Source organism: Neofelis nebulosa, chromosome 3 (genome assembly GCF_028018385.1).
Source record: "Neofelis nebulosa isolate mNeoNeb1 chromosome 3, mNeoNeb1.pri, whole genome shotgun sequence".
Lineage (NCBI taxonomy): Eukaryota > Metazoa > Chordata > Mammalia > Carnivora > Felidae > Neofelis > Neofelis nebulosa.
The window spans coordinates 129271257-129290469 of NC_080784.1; the positions used below are offsets into that span (position 1 = coordinate 129271257).

Below are 19213 nucleotides of genomic sequence, written 5' to 3' on the forward strand. Positions count from 1 at the left end.
ATCTTACTTATCTTTGCCTCTCTGTAATTGAGCACAATGTTTAGCTTACAATGTAAGCTCAGTAAATACTTGAGTCAAGGCTAATGGTTTATAGTTTGTTTTACCTTCCTCTGATCTCAGACAACATGTAAATTTTCAGTGGGAAATAAGGCCTGGTGAAAAAAAAATCCAAGAAGTGAGACTAATAAGAGGTAAACATTTTATGAAAAGGAAATTACTCTTAAAACGATTACTCAGTTGGTGGCTGCCTGCCATACCCCTCTTATGGTGATTTGCTTGGGGAAACTTACCATCTCTCAACACATAGTTTGGACTTTGCTTTATGTGGTATTGGTGTAAGATGAGCTGCTTTTGTGTATTCTATTTCCTACTTTTAGAGCTATGACTCTAATGGTAGTTTTAGTTTGGACAGTAATTTTTTAATTGCTATTATTCCCTTTTTTTAAAAAAAATTGGCTGCATTTACTAATGTTATTTCTTTTCTTTTGGAAGAATTCTTTAAAATAGTCTCTTTCTTTATGATGGCTTCTTGCCCAGTTTTGTTGAATTCAACTTTCCAGGAATATCCATTAACTTAATTAATTTTATAAAAATTCCCTCTCTATATTATTTAATCTAAAATGTTTTCAATTATAAAATGCACAGTTGTTTTTCCTACCACAAATAAAGATAAAATATGCTGTCAAATATAATTGCAAGGAACCATTAATTGAAAGATGCACCCTGATTTCACAGATATTAAAATGTTAAAAATTGTATGGTTTTGAATTTATAAAATACAGAGAAATCACCACCACAGCTTTACCATCAATTTCCAATCATGTATTTATACAAAGTTTTAAAATTATTTCTACGGTAATGGCAAAGGAATATTATATTGCATATTTAATGTAGGACAATGGTATTGCATTAAAAAAAAATTCTGAGAGCTTTAGAAGATGCCTGATAGAATAGAACTCCCAAAAGTCAGTATGTTTGTCTGTTTTGTATGTACCCCAAGCACCTAGAATAAGGCACTCAATAAGTATTTCTCAAATGAATTTCTGAGTGAATTTATGTTTCATTAGCCATGGCTGTTTCACAGCCATGTGTCTGTTTTGAGAAAAACCAAATACTTATTGAAAATAAGTATTAATCAGCGAGCTCCTTCTAAATGCCAGTTTATGTTTTTCAGGTATCTTGAAATGCATAGCTTCTCAAGCCTTTCTTTTCACTTGTTGCCAAATTCTTTCCATTGTATTTTTGTAAGTATTAGAATGATATTTACAACTCTGATGTTTCCAACAACAATTTGTGAATTGCCATGAAAAATAATTGAATGAAATAATTTCTCATTTATGGTTATCCACAGTTGGACTATTTTGAAAGTTAAAAGGTAAAAACAAATCTTAGTAAGTGCCTTGTAGTAATACACTTGGTCCACTTGATAAAAAGTCGAGATTAGTGGGCCAAATATAAAAACAAAAAGTTTAGAAAAGGACTTATCTTGTAGGGTCTGAATTTATTCTCATTCTATCTTTTCCTCCATTTCTAAGACATTTATGCAGCTTTGGTGATGGCTGATTATAGGTATCCATATGTGACGCTATTTAGAAATAGTCTCCGGGGGCGCCTGGGTGGCGCAGTCGGTTAAGCGTCTGACTTCAGCCAGGTCACGATCTCACGGTCCGTGAGTTCGAGCCCCGCGTCAGGCTCTGGGCTGATGGCTCGGAGCCTGGAGCCTGTTTCCGATTCTGTGTCTCCCTCTCTCTCTGCCCCTCCCCCGTTCATGCTCTGTCTCTCTCTGTCCCAAAAATAAATAAAAAACGTTGAAAAAAAAAATTTAAAAAAAAAAGAAATAGTCTCCGAAGTTATCAATCCCATAACATTTGGAACCCTCACGTGTCAAGAGTTATATTTAATTTAAACCTAACATGAGTTCGTTCTGATTCTTAAGGCAGAGTACAAAAGAGGCTAAGGACATGGCCTCTGGAACTCAGATCTCTGGGCTTGAAACTCATCGGTAGCTCTTGTTAGCTATATGGTCATGGAAATTCAGTGAACATTTTTGTGCCCTATTTTCAACCTTCTAATGTCATTACTACATCTTTTGTAGGGTTTTGATAAGGACTAAATGACACATTAAAGTTTTTAACAGATCCTTTCAAATAGTAGACGCTGACGTTGGTTGTCCCTATTTCCCCTCTGCATCCACTATGTCTTTCACTGCCCTGCTTTGTGTCCTGGCACTCTGACCTTCGTGGTCATCCTTACTTAGGCTCTCTTGCCCTCTGACTCTGGTTAGATTTTCAACTGAAAACAATGAAGGGATGGAAACACAGGAGGAGTGAAATTGAGGTAACCTCTCTTCTCACTTCCTCACTGCCTGATTGTGGTTTGGCCGTGACTTTCTACATTCTCTTGCCATGTGGAAGTTCACAGCTATTACTGAACGGTCTTCTCTCACATGGTTCTAGCTATTGCTAAAACTGTTAGTATTACTTCCTCCTCATGCCCCATCAGGGCAGTCAAGCAAGACTTGCTGTGCATCGAGGTCCTGGTGCTTCAACACTTTTGTTGATTCCTTTAACCCTATTTGCATCCTTTTCTTTTTTTTTTTTTTTCCAATATATGAAATTTATTGTCAAATTGGTTTCCATACAACACCAGTGTTCATCCCAAAAGGTGCCCTCCTCAATACCCATCACCCACCCTCCACTCCCTCCCACCCCCCATCAACCTTCAGTTTGTTCTCAGTTTTTAACAGCCTCTTATGCTTTGGCTCTCTCCCACTCTAACCTCTTTTTTTTTTTTTTCCTTCCCCTCCCCCATGGGTTTCTGTTAAGTTTCTCAGGATCCACATAAGAGTGAAAACATATGGTATCTGTATTTGTCTGTATGGCTTATGTCACTTAGCATCACACTCTCCAGTTCCATCCACGTTGCTACAAAGGGCCATATTTCGTTCTTTCTCATTGCCATGTAGTACTCCATTGTGTATATAAACCACACTTTCTTTATCCATTCATCAGTTGATGGACATTTAGGCTCTTTCCACAATTTGGCTATTGTTGAGAGTGCTGCTATAAACATTGGGGTACAAGTGGCCCTATGCATCAGTACTCCTGTATCCCTTGGGTAAATAAATTCCTAGCAGTGCTATTACTGGGTCATAGGGTAGGTCTATTTTTAATTTTCTGAGGAACCTCCACACTGTTTTCTAGAGTGGCTGCACCAGTTTGCATTCCCACCAACAGTGCAAGAGGTTTCCCGTTTCTCCACATCCTCTCCAGCATCTATAGTCTCCTGATTTGTTCATTTTGGCCACTCTGACTGGCGTGAGGGGATATCTGACTGTGGTTTTGATTTGTATTTCCCTGATGAGGAGCGACGTTGAACATCTTTTCATGTGCCTGTTGGCCATCCGGATGTCTGCTTTAGAGAAGTGTGTATTCATGTTTTCTGCCCATTTCTTCACTGGGTTATTTGTTTTTCGGGTGTGGAGTTTGGTGAGCTCTTTATAGATTTTGGATACTAGCCCTTTGTCCGATATGTAATTTGCAAATATCTTTTCCCATTCCGTTGGTTGCCTTTTAGTTTTGTTCGTTGTTTCCTTTGCTGTGCAGAAGCTTTTTATCTTCATAAGGTCCCAGTAATTCACTTTTGCTTTTAATTCCCTTGCCTTTGGGGATGTGTCAAGTAAGAGATTGCTACGGCTGAGGTCAGAGAGGTCATTTCCTGCTTTCTCCTGTAGGGTTTTGATGGTTTCCGGTCTCACATTCAGGTCCTTTATCCATTTTGAGTTTATTTTTGTGAAGGGTGTCAGAAAGTGGTCTAGTTTCAACCTTCTGCATGTTGCTGTCCAGTTCTCCCAGCACCATTTGTTAAAGAGACTGTCTTTTTTCCATTGGATGTTCTTTCCTGCTTTGTCAAAGATGAGTTGGCCATACGTTTGTGGGTCTCGTTCTGGGGTTTCTACTCTATTCCATTGGTCTATGTGTCTGTTTTTGTGCCAATACCATGCTGTCTTGAGGATGACAGCTTTGTAGTAGAGGCTAAAGTCTGGGATTGTGATGCCTCCTGCTTTGGTCTTCTTCTTCAAAATTACTTTGGCTATTCGGGGCCTTTTGTGGTTCCATATGAATTTTAGGATGGCTTGTTCTAGTTTCGAGAAGAATGCTGGTGCAATTTTGATTGGGATTGCATTGAATGTGTAGATAGCTTTGGGTAGTATTGACATTTTGACAATATTTATTCTTCCAATCCATGAACATGGAATGTCTTTCCATTTCTTTATATCTTCTTCAATTTCCTTCATAAGCTTTCTATAGTTTTCAGCATACAGATCTTTTACATCTTTGGTTAGATTTATTCCTAGGTATTTTATGCTTCTTGGTGCAATTGTGAATGGGATCAGTTTCTTTATTTGTCTTTCTGTTGCTTCATTGTTAGTGTATAAGAATGCAACTGATTTCTGTACATTGATTTTGTATACTGCAACTTTGCTGAATTCATGTATCAGTTCTAGCAGACTTTTGGTGGAGTCTATCAGATTTTCCATGTATAATATCATGTCATCTGCAAAAAGCGAAAGCTTGACTTCATCTTTGCCAATTTTGATGCCTTTGATTTCCTTTTGTTGTCTGATTGCTGATGCTAGAACTTCCAACACTATGTTAAACAACAGCGGTGAGAGTGGGCATCCCTGTCGTGTTCCTGATCTCAGGGAAAAAGCTCTCAGTTTTTCCCTATTGAGGATGATGTTAGCTGTGGGCTTCTCATAAATGGCTTTTATGATGTTTAAGTATGTTCCTTCTATCCCGACTTTCTTGAGGGTTTTTATTAAGAAACGGTGCTGGATTTTGTCAAATGCCTTTTCTGCATCGATTGACAGGATCATATGGTTCTTATCTTTTCTTTTATTAATGTGATGTATCACGTTGATTGATTTGCGAATGTTGAACCAGCCCTGAATCCCAGGAATGAATGCCACTTGATCATGGTGAATAATTCTTTTTATATGCCGTTGAATTCGATTTGCTAATATCTTATTGAGAATTTTTGCATCCATATTCATCAGGGATATTGGCCTGTAGTTCTCTTTTTTTACTGGGTCTCTGTCTGGTTTAGGAATCAAAGTAATACTGGCTTCATAGAATCAGTCTGGAAGTTTTCCTTCCCTTTCTATTTCTTGGAATAGCTTGAGAAGGATAGGTATTATCTCTGCTTTAAACGTCTGGTAGAACTCCCCTGGGAAGCCATCTGGTCCTGGACTCTTATTTGTTGGGAGATTTTTGATAACCGATTCAATTTCTTCACTGGTTATGGGTCTGTTCAAGCTTTCTATTTCCTCCTGATTGAGTCTTGGAAGAGTGTGGGTGTTTAGGATTTGTCCATTTCTTCCAGGTTGTCCAATTTGTTGGCATATAATTTTTCATAGTATTCCCTGATAATTGTTTGTATCTCTGAGGGATTGGTTGTAATCATTCCATTTTCATTCATGATTTTATCTATTTGGGTCATCTCCCTTTTCTTTTTGGGAAGCCTGGCTAGAGGTTTGTCAATTTTGTTTATTTTTTCAAAAAACCAACTCTTGGTTTCGTTCATCTGCTCTACAGTTTATTTAGATTCTATATTGTTTATTTCTGCTCTGATCTTTATTATTTCTCTTCTTCTGCTGGGTTTAGGCTGCCTTTGCTCTTCTGCTTCTATTTCCTTTAGGTGTGCTGTTAGATTTTGTATTTGGGATTTTTCTTGTTTCTTGAGATAGGCCCGGATTGCAATGTATTTTTCTCTCAGGACTGCCTTTGCTGCGTCCCAAAGCATTTGGATTGTTGTATTTTCATTTTCGTTTGTTTCCATATATTTTTTAATTTCTTCTCTAATTGCCTGGTTGAACCACTCATTCGTTAGTAGGGTGTTCTTTAACCTCCATGCTTTTGGAAGTTTTCCAGACTTTTTCCTGTGGTTGATTTCAAGCTTCATGGCATTGTGGTCTGAAAGTATGCATGGTATAATTTCAATTCTTGTAAACTTATGAAGGGCTGTTTTGTGACCCAGTATATGATCTATCTTGGAGAATGTTCCATGTGCACTCGAGAAGAAAGTATATTCTGTTGCTTTGGGATGCAGAGTTCTAAATATATCTGTCAAGTCCATCTGATCCAATGTGTCATTCAGGGCCCTTGTTTCTTTATTGACCGTGTGTCTAGATGATCTATCCATTTCTGTAAGTGGAGTGTTAAAGTCCCCTGCAATTACCACATTCTTATCAATAAGGTTGCTTATGTTTGTAAGTAATTGTTTTATATATTTGGGGGCTCCTGTATTCGGCACACAGACATTTATAATTGTTAGCTCTTCCTGATGGATAGACCCTGTAATTATTATATAATGCCCTTCTTCATCTCTTGTTACAGCCTTTAATTTAAAGTCTAGTTTGTCTGATATAAGTGTGGCTACTCCAGCTTTCTTTTGGCTTCCAGTGGCATGATAAATAGTTCTCCATCCCCTCACTCTCAATCTAAAGGTGTCCTCAGATCTAAAATGAGTCTCTTGTAGACAGCAAATAGATGGGTCGTTTTTTTTTTTTATCTATTCTGATACCCTATGTCTTTTGGTTGGCGCATTTAGTCCATTTACATTCAGTGTTATTATAGAAAGATATGGGTTTAGAGTCACTGTGATGTCTGTATGTTTTATGCTTGTAGCGATGTCTCTGGTACTTTGTCTCACAGGATCGCCCTTAGGATCTCTTGTAGGGCTGGTTTAGTGGTGACGAATTCCTTCAGTTTTTGTTTGTTTGGGAAGACCTTTATCTCTCTTTCTATTCTAAATGCCAGACTTGCCCGATAAAGGATTCTCGGTTGCATATTTTTTCTGTTTAATACATTGAAGATCTCATGCCAATCCTTTCTGGCCTGCCAAGTTTCAAAAGAGAGATCAGTCACGAGTCTTATAGGTCTCCCTTTATAAGTTAGGGCACGTTTATCCTTTGCTGCTTTCAGAATTTTCTCTTTATCCTTGTATTTTGCCAGTTTCACTATGATATGTCATGCAGAAGATCGATTCAAGTTACGTCTGAAGGGAGTTCTCTGTGCCTCTTGGATTTCAATGCCTTTTTCCTTCCCCAGGTCAGGGAAGTTCTCAGCTATTAGTTCTTCAAGTACACCTTCAGCACCTTTCCCTCTCTCTTCCTCCTCTGGGATACCAATTATGCGTATATTATTTCTCTTTAGTCCATCACTTAGTTCTCTAATTTTCCCCTCATACTCCTGGATTTTTTTATCTCTCTTTTTCTCAGCTTCCTCTTTTTCCATAACTTTATCTTCTAGTTCACCTATTCTCTCCTCTGCCTCTTCAATCCCAGCCGTCGTTGTTTCCATTTTGTTTTGCATTTCGTTTAAAGCGTTTTTCAGCTCCTCCTGGCCGTTCCTGAGTCCCTTGATCTCTGTAGCAAGAGATTCTCTGTTGTCCTCTATACTGTTTTCAAGCCCAGCGATTAATTTTATGACTATTATTCTAAATTCACTTTCTGTTATATTGTTTAAATACTTTTTGATTAGTTCATTAGCTGTTTTTATTTCCTGGAGATTCTTCTGAGGGGAATTCTTCCGTTTGGTCATTTTGGATAGTCCCTGGAGTGGTGTGGACCTGCAGCTCACTTCCCCTGTGCTGTGGTGCATAACTTGCGTTGGTGGGCGGGGCCGCAGTCAGACCTGATGTCTGCCCCCAGCCCACTGCTGGGGCCACAGTCAGACTGGTGTATGCCTTCTCTTCCCCTCTCCTAGGGGCGGGATTCACTGTGGGGTGGCGTGGCCCGTCTGGGCTACTTGCACACTGGCAGGCTTGTGGAGCTGGGGATCTGGCGTATTAGCTGGGGTGGGTAGGCAAGGTGCAGGGGGCAAGAGGGGCAGGCTTAGCTCGCTTCTCCTTAGGTGATCCACTTCAGGAGGGGCCCTGTGGCAGTGGGAGGGAGTCAGATCCGCTGCCGGAGGTTTGGCTCCGCAGAAGCACAGAGTTGGGTGTTTGCGCGGAGCGAGCAAGTTCCCTGGCAGGAACTGGTTCTCTTTGGGATTTTGGCTGGGGGATGGGCGGGGGAGATGGCGCTGGCGAGCGCCTTTGTTCCCCCGCCAAGCTGAGTTCTGCCGTCCGGGGGCTCAGCAGCTCTCCCTCCCTTTGTCCTCCAGCCTTCCCGCTTTCTGAGCAGAGCTGTTAACTTATGACCTCCCACATGCTAAGTCGCGCTTGCTGTCGGAACACAGTCCGTCCGGCCCCTCCGCTTTTGCCAGCCAGACTCGGGGGCTCCGCTTGGCCGGCGAGCCGCCCCTCCGCCCCGGCTCCCTCCCGCCAGTCTGTGGAGCGCGCACCGCCTCTCCGCCCTTCCTACCCTCTTCCGTGGGCCTCTCGTCTGCGCTTGGCTCTGGAGACTCTGTTCTGCTAGTTTCTGGTGGTTTTCTGGATTAGTTAGGCTGGTGTAGGTGGAATCTAAGTCATCAGCAGGATGCTCGGTGAGCCCAGCGTCCTCCTAAGCTGCCATCTTCCCTTGTTTTTCTCAACCCTATTTGCATACTTGTTAATAATCCCTTTATTTGACTCTTTCCAATTAACCGTTTGTATGTACCATTTATTTTCTAATGGGATCATACATGGTATTGTGCTGAATTATTTCATTTAAAATAAATATCAGAGCAAATCACAAGAGACTCTTAAATACAGAGAACGAACTGAGGGTTGATGTAGGTGGGGAAATGGGTGATGGGCATTGAGGAGGGCACTTGTCGGGATGAGCACTTGGTGGTGTATGTATGTGGGTGATGAATCACTGGATTCTACTCCTGAAGTCAAGGCTACACTGTATGTTAAATAACTTGAAAATAAGTAAATAAATAAAAAATAAGTTATCAGATTATTCCTTTTAAGTCCATGAACTATCATTAATAGTGATAAGAATGGGGGCTTCAAAATCTAGGTAAAGAAAATCAATTTTACTAACCTGTGTGTCATTATAGCAGAAATATCCTCAGCACTAAAGGAAGTATGTGTCACACTGGGATCAGATTGCTGTTAGGATGCAATAAAACCTGAAAGACCGCCCCTCAAAAGCTTTACACAGGAATCCTTCCTCCTCCTTCTCCCTTGTTGAGAGCATTGAAAGCAAGTACATGGAATACAAGAAAGTGGCATTTATATGGTCAAATCAAATTTATTAAAAAACAAATCTAAGTTTCAGGATTTAGTCAAAATTTTGGAGTTGCTGGGTGGGTTGAGGGGACAGTGATTCTTAGTGTCGGTGGTAGAAACCTGTGAGGCCATGTAAGTAAGAGCGGGACTGGAAGAGTGTTTGTAGGAAATAAATAAGAAAGTCATGGCTGGTTTCCACTCAAACAGGAATTATGGGAAGAAACAGTAAGCCTACCAAACTATTAAGTACAATGGCTGCATATTCTGGGAGAGTAACAAGTGCAAGGACGTTTTACGTAACTGATAAATCCACATTTCCTCACAGAGGACCTGGGGAAACACTGTTTCCATATTTCCACTCACTAACCATGTTTGGGATCTGTGCAGGGCTAATCTTACAGGTAACAGTGACCATTACTAGTCATGAAGGTGAGACTGGGACATGTACGCATTACCACTGTGTAAAGGAGTAATACCATTTCATGCACAAAATCGCAATCATTTTGTTCAGCTTGGAAATGAATTTAAAATAATTGGCCATATGAAGGTTTCCTATTAAACTCACTGTCATCTTACTCAGAGTTATGGATTTTTAACTCTCAAGTGAAGTAAAATACTATAGATACCTCAATTCTCACACATATCACAGGAAGAGTAGACAAGGGTACAGTATGATGTTACGAGGGAAGAAATTAAGAGGTCTAGAGTCAGTCAGACTTCTTGGAGTTGAATCCTAACTATCTCTGCTACTTACTATCAGTATATCCTCCACATTTTTTTCCAACCAACTCCTGTATGTCCCAGTTTCCTCTTCCTCATCCTTGGAATCAGAAAATTATCTATTTCTTTGAAATACTGTGAAGACTCAATAAAATAATACAGACAAAAAACTTCATAAAGTACCTGGTATATAGAAAGTACTTAATAATTCTTGGTTGTATTATTTTGTATATGCATCTCCCAACAAGATTCTATGTATATCTTGAGGTATGAATATACCTATAAGGTGAATATATATACCTATTACATAGGTATATGTATTATTCATTTTATATCCATTACCGAGTCCATTGTATAGTAAAGTATTAAATTAATATTTGCTTAGTGACTAAATGAAGCTAGCTTGCTTTAGAAATATGAATCTCAAAGACAAAAACAAAGCATGTGTATTTTTTTTTATTGAAGTTGTCTCCTGAGATTTCATGTTAATAACTAGAGAGGACTATTAATAGTTCACTGCACTTTAAATGTCTTTTTTTTTTTTTTTTTAGTATTAGCACATCAATGCATATGCATAACACAGCCTTGGGCACATACAGAAGCACCATTACCTTCAAGTGGTCAAGTATTCATAATTATTTGGTGAAGAAGCAAACATCTTATCAAAACAATAACTAGGAATAAATTATAGGTACCAAAAAGGGGGATAGACTACTCATTTGAATGTAGTCTTATAGAGAATATCACAGGTCTTTTTTTAAATAATGAAATTATGTGGAGTCTACTTAACTGTTATTAAACAATTTATAAGGGGCAGCCATTGCTGTTATAAACTTTGATACTCAGTTGGCATCAATTTGTCAAAAAGACTGTGTTTCTTCCATCTACTAATTCTATAATTTAGCCTACAGAAAAAAAAAAAGAAACTTTTTTCAAGTTTAAAAACAAGTAGGCTTTTCTGAAGAAAAAGTTCACAACTACGGACATTTTGAAATTTACTATAAAGTAGCATAAACCTAAACACATAGAAATAGCAAGGGAAAATTCATATCTTCCTGCTGTATGGCTATTTACACAGTATCCATTTGAGTATATTGCTGGTTAAAATATTTCTAATAACATGTAATTTTTTATGTATATTAGAAGAGAAAATAATATACAGAAGAATGATAATAGTTATCATTTGATTTTCTGAGTGAATGTAATTGTAATAATTATTTTATATGTATAGTTCACAGAATTTACATGTAACACTCACAAAATCAATAGTTGGTAAGCTTCATAAAGACAGAATCACATCTATTTCTTCATTCATCAATGTCCCCAGTAATCAGCCCTGAGCTTGAAAACAGTCGATTCTCAATAAATATTTATTAAACAACTGGATGATCTTTCTTTGAAGTAGGTTCTTCCTAGAAAAGCACTGTATTCTGCCAATGTTTTAGTATTACTAAATTACTGCATTTGGTCAACTCTACCCTTGTTTGGCATGATTACCCTCATTTGTGCATGCTTACAGTGAGAGAATGCCTGAGGGAGACCTTTACTTTACCATGTGTAGGAAACCGCAGAAGGATGGAAATTGGGCCTAAAGTGTCTGAGAAAGTTACTGACGAAAGCACTGTAATTAAAAGTAAAGCCTGCAAAAATCTGACTCTGATCCATATAAATTGAAGGCTGGAAAATATGATCGTTGCAATATCTTAGAAAGCATAGTCAGGATTTGTTAAATGCTCTTTTAAGATGATGGCACGACTTAATAAAACATAGAAAAACAAAGCATACAGTAACTTCCAGAAGCCAAAACCACAAGGCTCCGATAAGACTTACCAGAACAGTCACCACACGGAGAACCACTCCACGCATGTTATTCTCCAGTTTCTTGTCAGTCAGTGACCCGTTCAGCCCTGTGACAGGATTCCAGCACCCAAGCTGAAAGATGAAATAGCTTGGTCACTTTCCTCACTGAAGAACAATCCAATCACCTCGGCAAAGATCTTTCAGAAAATCGTGTGATGTCTCTCAGAATAACTGGTACAGGAAGGGTCCTGAATAGGTTTTTCTTTTTAATAGCAAATGAGGTAATCAGAAATTCCATTTCCTGCCTTTAAGTATCACTCTATGGCATATGACAGTATCCAATATGCTTTAGCAGACTCACTAAGGACATACGACTTAACAAGGAGTTATAAATACACCAATAACTCAATCCCAGTTATGCACTAATTGGAAAAATAATAGTGCATATAATTTTAGTATAATGTCTGTTCTAATAGATCAGTTATTGCACACGTTAGATTTTCTTATAATTTCAATGGTTTTAATTAGATATTACACTGCTTTTATTAGAAAAACTACAAGATTTTCAATACGGTTAGGTTACTGCTTTTAGTTGAGGGAAAAAGTCATGGATATAGCTTTGTTGTTTTCAAATATTCATAGTACCTACAACAATATAATTTGCCTTTTTTGTCAGTGCTATCAATTTCCTGGGGATATTTTGGCAGCAGCTTTCTCTTAAAGTCTTGCAATGATTCACTGCTCTTTACACTCCAAATACTGATTTAATTTTACATCCTCATGCAGTTCTTATCTCTTGTAATATCCAAATCTAAGGGCTACCATTTTTAAAATCACTGCCTCTAAATCACAAGGGGATAAAAATTGATGACTCTCAATTCTGAAATGAGAGAAAAAAAAGAGATGTTGTGACTTGAATTAGCAGATAACTCAGTGAGCAAAGCTGCAAAGAATGCTATTATACACATCTTGGGAAGAAATGCCATGCTATTGATTCTGATACCAGATCCACGAGCCTTCACTTTTGGGAACCTATCCATATTTGCATGCTTTAAAAATGTAACAGACCTTCAGTCATATTTGGAGACTGTTTTGATTGACTGAATGGTTTATAGGGAGCCCTGGTTATTTCTGTGGCTTCCTCCTGAAAGCTGATTTATTTCCTCGTATTGCATTGTGTTTGTGGTTTCCAGAGTTGTTGACACACTGGCAAGTCTCCTTCACAAATCAAAGATTTAGGTGCTTCCTATTAAAACTCAAGTTTCTCTGTGAGTCCCCAAAAGGGCTTTAATTAAGAAACCTGAAATATGCATAGATCTAAAGAGAAAGTATGTCACAATATAAACAAAAAGCCAGCTTTTCCTGTATTAAAAGAATTTGGAAAAGGCTGCTAATTGTAGGTTTCAACTCGAAAAGCACATTAAATTCATACAATGGTATGCCATTCTTAGTTACCTGAAAAGTCTAATTAGAAACTTAGATCCCATTAGCAAATCCAAATGTGTTGAGAGTCTAATTATCAGAGATATTGTAGTCCTCTCGTCACATTTAAAACCTTATGAAATTTCTTTTGAGTTTTTGTTCTCTTCTGAGGTCAACCAGAGTCTATGCCCAATTACATTCCTTGATGTGCGCTTTTTCTAGTAACTTTTCAAGATTTTATTTTCTTAGATGAATTAATATTGGCGGAAACAGTGATTTACAACCGTAAGTGGAGACCTAGCACACTATCCACCTTCTACAATTCTATTACTTAATTCTAAGCTTCATGGATAGCTTTTAGGACATCATCTTGTTCAAGGTAAACATGTCTAAGCTGCCAAAGTAAATATAAGGATTTCTTTCTTTTTTTTTTTTTTTTTTTGTCTGCCTTGGTGAACTGACTGTCGGTTTGCCTGAATAAATGCCATCTATTAATGCAAACTTGATCATAGCATTTTGGTATATGGACTGGTCAAAATATTTACCACTGGAATAACAACAAAACTCGCTCAGCAGTTTGTTTCAACAATGCTCTGGACAAATATTTAAAAATATATAATCTCCAGCTTCTTCTTAATTATGTCTTCCTTTAAACATAACTAAATATAGTCAATGGTTTAAAAGTTCTAAGGCACTGAAACATTTGGGTTTTTGAAATAACGATAAGAAAGCATTTGTCTTCAGACCTGGACAATAACTTAAACATTATTTATACACATATATGATGTGACCATATATGATGTTTTTTCTCACCCACAAAAAAATGTGGCCAAATTCTTTCTTCTTTCTCACATATATTACAAGACATCATTGTCTCCTCTACCTGATGAAGGTCTTTCCCATCTCTATATTCTCTCTCTCTTTTCTTGCTATCTGACTCATATGTCCTTTGATCATAGCACTTGTAAAGTTATTCCTGTTCATCATAACAGCAGTCTGGATTTCAGGTTTGGTGACACTTTTTACTTAATTCAGTTCTTCCTTCATATGCATAAACTCTAACACTTAATGTTAGCTACTAGCTATGGACACCAAGAACTATGAGTTTCAGAGACTGAATTTTGAGATAGTGAAAGTTTAGAATACAGATTATCTGAAAACTAGAAATAAAATATATCTACTTATCACATATCAAAATGGAGCACAACAAAAATTATTTAGAAATTAAAATAATACTTATTTCTTTTATTGAATAGAACTATTTCTTTTACATTTTTCAGAATACTTTCTAAGTGTTAGCCCTGATACTAAGCTTTTCATACATGATCTCATTTAAGCCTCAAAATAACTTTATGGAAAAAAAAAAAAAACTTCATGAGAAGGTAGTGTTACAATTATTATTTTATAACAATAGAAAACAAGGCATAGACACTAAGGGCTCATCTCAAGTCACATAACTACTAAGAGATGAAACTAGGATTTAAACTAATACTGTTATTTATTTTTTAATATATATTTTTAAGTTTATTTATTTTGAGAGAGAGAAAGAGAGAGAAAGGAACAGGGAGAGAGAGCAGGAGACAGAGTGCAAGTGGCGGAGGGGCAGACAGATAGAGAGAGAGAATCCAAGCAGGCTCTGCACTGTCAGTGCATGGAGCTTCATGTAGGACTCAAACTCAAACCGTGAGATCATGATTGAAATCGAAATCAAGAGTTAGATGCTTAACTGACTGAGCTACCCAGGTGCCCCTAAACTAGTGCTTTTAAAAGTCCAGATTCCAGTGCTTCAATTGCAGTGCTGTTTTATAGCTTATGAATTGTTTTCATAAGTGTGATCTATTTGAGGTAGGTATAGAAAATATTATTCCTATTTTATAATAAAAAAAAAAGAAAGCTCAGAACGGTTAAGTAGCTGCCTCTCTATAACAGCTAGCGAATTCACATTTTGGCAATACAGTTTAAAAGGCAAATCATCACAATTACCACTTTTATTAAAGAAATATAATGTGTACATAGTGCATAGTATATACCAGTCCTCCAAGGTCTTTACTTAGATTGATTAATTTAGTTCTCAAAACAGCACCGTGAGAAAGGTAACATTATTATCTACATTTTACAGAAGAGAAAACTGAGGATTGAGAGGCTGTGCTCCTTCCAGTGTGCTTTTATTCACTTAAGCCATCCAGAGGCGTTGAGTAGAATAAGGAAAGGAGTAGATAAATGAAACAGACAAGACAGTCTCAAAAATATTTCTGGAAATCTCTACTTTGTGTTACCAACATACTAAAGATAAGTGTGGGATGCGTTTCATTTATCTTAAGGTCTGTTGATGCTTCTCCAAATGTATACTGAAGATAAACGAGGAAAGAAACAACAGCAACACACATAGAAAATGTTGATTATTCACATCTTTTTGAAGGATTTTTCAAATTTTAAGATTCTTTAATTTCTGTTCATATCCACTCATCTCCCTGAGGTTCCCTTCAAGCTATTCTGTTTGATTGTAATAGCTCCGTCCAATAATAAGCAATACAAATGAGTGAAGTTCACACAAATTCAAACTGAATTTGTATCTACAATGGGTCATATTCCTTGCAGCATAGTAAGATTGACTGGCATAGTGTTTGATTAAAAAGAAAAAAAGAAAAAAATAGAAGAATTCCATTTAAATTCAAGCGTGAGGCTTATCTAAGAACTTCTGTGGCTTCATTGTTTGAAATTCTATTAACTTGGCTTTTCTGGATATGTGGAGAAGGTTGCTTGTGCTTGGCTGTGTTTTTTGTTTTTGTTTCTTTTCCTTCTTCTTCTTCTTCTTTTTTTTTATAACAATGAGTCCAGGGACTAATATAGATAATGCACACAAAATCTTATAATACTATCTATTCAGCTGAGCACTTTCTAAGTAAAAAGTAATAAAAGTGGCCCCTGCAGCACATGAGATTTACAGAAAGTCATACTGCTAATGGCAAAACAAGATTCACTGTCTCCCATGGTCTGGCAGTCTAGAGAAAATTTAGAAGGGATTAAAAAATAAGGACCAATTCAATTTCCTTTCAATTACGGTATATTGATTTCCTATAGTATTTTTTGGTTATTGCTTAAAATCACTTTAAAACCTTAAAAATGCTTAATGCTTTAATTATTTCCTTCACTGGAGTTTTAGCAATAATAATTTTGTAGCTTTCTGTTAAAATCAAGGTAGTATCTTGTGTTCAACAAAATGGTTGCTGTATTTGCATGGGAACAGTAATAAGTTTCTAACATCATGTGTTATGTCATTAGCAAATGGCCAAGTTTTAGATATTTACTCTTTTCCTTCAATATTTCCTCTTTTCATTTGTCCATGGGCTTTAAAGGATGACGTTTGACTTGGTTTTGCATCACTATTTTTCAGGCGGTGTTATAATGTCAAAAAGAGCTGAACTGTTCAACTTTAATTTTACGCTTAATAGTTATAGGCTTTAATAACAGGAGTCAAGAGAGCTCTTAATTGAATGCCAAATGGATTCTCTACATTTAGTAGCTTGTATTCATATGGAACAAACGAAGCCTGGCCATAGTACCAAAGCTCCAGCTGCAGGATACAAAATACCCACTGTACCGCAGGCTGTGTGCTGCCAGCCACTACATTTCCTTTATTTGCTTTCTCAGCCTTCAGAGGAAAGAAGAGGAAGAATGAGGCATAGGCAAAGTAGCTGAGAGCTAACCATGTAGATATGCACAGCATTTATTTGGTCGATATTACTTCTGTAATGGGATAGAGTGTGTAAAAAAATACATATGGCAGGTTGACTCAGATGCATGTTTCATAATGGTAAATGGGAATGTTTTTTCTTTGATATATACAGGAATGTAGTGTGTCAGTAATCCCTCCAATAATATTTGTGTGTGTGTGTGTGTGTGTGTGTGTGTGTGTGTGTGATATTTCCACCTGTAAAACAGGTTAAGTTTGCAGGACTTGCCCCTTGGGGATATTTCCTCCTAAGATTTTGTTCCTACAGCTTGGTCATTACCATGAAGTAGTAGACCTTCTTTAGATTACAGGAGAAAATGTCTTTGAAAAAAAAAATCACCTGACTCAACTGCTTACATTTCCCTGTATTGATGCCGAAAACAAAATTTCTATACTATATGCAATAAGATGAATTTAGCTGATTTCCACAAAATAGCAATTTGAGAAGATACACACACACACACACACACACACACACACGAAAAAATAGCTCAAAGATGTTTTATGCAGCCATAATAACCACTCTTCAGTTATCAACTGGCATTTGACTGATTTAATAATACTCTACAATTATAAGTTTCCCTTTTTTATCATTCTTCTTGGTCTAAAATTATTATTATACTATATTTAGAGGCAGTAGATCATAGACACTAAGATCAGAAACTCTGGAACCAGACTGCTTAGGTTCAGGCACCTACTCTGATACCTGCTGGGCATGTGCTGTTGGGCCCCAGTTTTCTCACCTCTCAAACGGGAATAATAAAAGTGGCTTCTTCATAGGGTTAGTGAGACTATTAACTGACTTAATATATGTTAAATATTTAGAAGCATTCTTGGCACATGAAGACTAATGCAATGTTTATTATTATCATTCCTATATAATCAGCACTGTTGTTCCTGGTTCAGCATCATCATTCGGAGTCACTTACTGGTTTCAGTGAGGGAGCATGCCTCTAAAGTTGTGGTTCTCAACTCTGGCTGCATATTAGAATCACCTGAAAGTTTTTAAAACTTCTGATGTATCAGCTCAAACTCAGAACAATTAAGTCCAAATCTCCAGGGATGGGATCCAGGCATCAGTATTATTTATGGCTTTCCAGGCAATTTCAACCTATAGCCAAGATTGAGAAGCACTGCTCTAAAACTTGCTTTAAACACCCATGCAATCTCATAGAATGGCTACTTAACCTTATTGGTTGAAGGCATCATTTTTACCGGCTTCTTTTGCAAAAGCTAGCTAGGGACACTTTCTCGAATAAACAGGCGATTTTATTTTTCTTGTTTGAAATAAGATAGGAGGCTATAAACTCTGTGAAGCCAGAATAATGCCTACCTTGTCTATTCTTGCACCCATGGCCCTTATCACTGTATTGGTACTTGGTAGGTCCTAATAAACAACTGATAAATTAATTCATTCAATAAAATCTCTGCTGTCCTCTTCTTCCTTCTCTTCTTCTCCACCTCCTCCTTCTTCGTCTCCTTCTCCCTCCCCTCCTATCCTCCTAATCCCTCTTCTTCTTCCTCCTCCCCTTCCCCCTTTTCCTCCTCCTCTGCCTCCTCCTTCTACTCCTTCTTTTTGGCCTCTCCAGTTCAAATTGAATGAAAAAACAAAACATCCTCTGTCTGAGATAGTGTCCTGCTATCATATTGTACCCTTGCCAATTTTTGTGATTCTTCAGGGGTGATTCCCCTCACTCATATTCTATTAGCTTTCCTTTTCTTTCTGGTCAGAATTTTTTTTTTCTGGGGTGCCCTCGGTGGCTCAGTTGGTTAAGTGTTGACTTTGGCTCAGATTGTGATCTTACGGTTTGTGTGTTGAAGCCCTGCATCGGACTCTGTGCTGACAGCTCAGAGCCTAGAGCCTGGAGCCTATTTCAGATTCTATGTCTCCCTGTCTCTGTGCTCCTCCCCCACTCACACTGTTTCTTGCTTTCTCCCCCCAAAATAAATAATATAATCTAATAATATTTTAGCATTTAGTGATTACAACCTGATAAAAGTTGCTGGATTATCTTCTCTTTCATTCTTTTCTATCTTGAGATGTTTTAAAGGGGGACTCTTAATTTTAAAACTACATTAGAATTCTCTGTCTTTCTTACCTTGTCCATTAAATAATTAACCACTTAAGGACAGGAGCACCACCTTAATTACCTTTGTGTGCCCAGTGCCTATCACGGTGTTTTTCACAAGTAAAATAATTAGGTTTTGAAATTACCAGGTTAATGCACACTCACAAAGTTTAATGTAAACACTGCTATTGAACTGTAGATCTTTGTTCCCAATCTAAAATCTCAAGTTTAGACTTCTCTTTATATTCTACTGTCTCTTCGATGTTTCTGCTTAGATATCTCAAAGGCACTTCAAATATCTAAAAGA

The 19213-nt window shown here is 37.5% G+C and overlaps 1 protein-coding gene across 2 annotated transcripts in view; it reads right to left on the reverse strand.

The window, feature by feature from the left end:
* GRID2 (glutamate ionotropic receptor delta type subunit 2) overlaps positions 1 to 19213 on the reverse strand; it is a 1468772-nt gene that overhangs the window by 368258 nt on the left and 1081301 nt on the right. For both annotated transcript variants that reach the window (XM_058721904.1, XM_058721905.1), the window contains exon 9: positions 11713 to 11814. In XM_058721904.1, coding sequence (XP_058577887.1) covers positions 11713 to 11814 — 102 coding nt within the window. The remainder of the gene's footprint in view (positions 1 to 11712; positions 11815 to 19213) is intronic.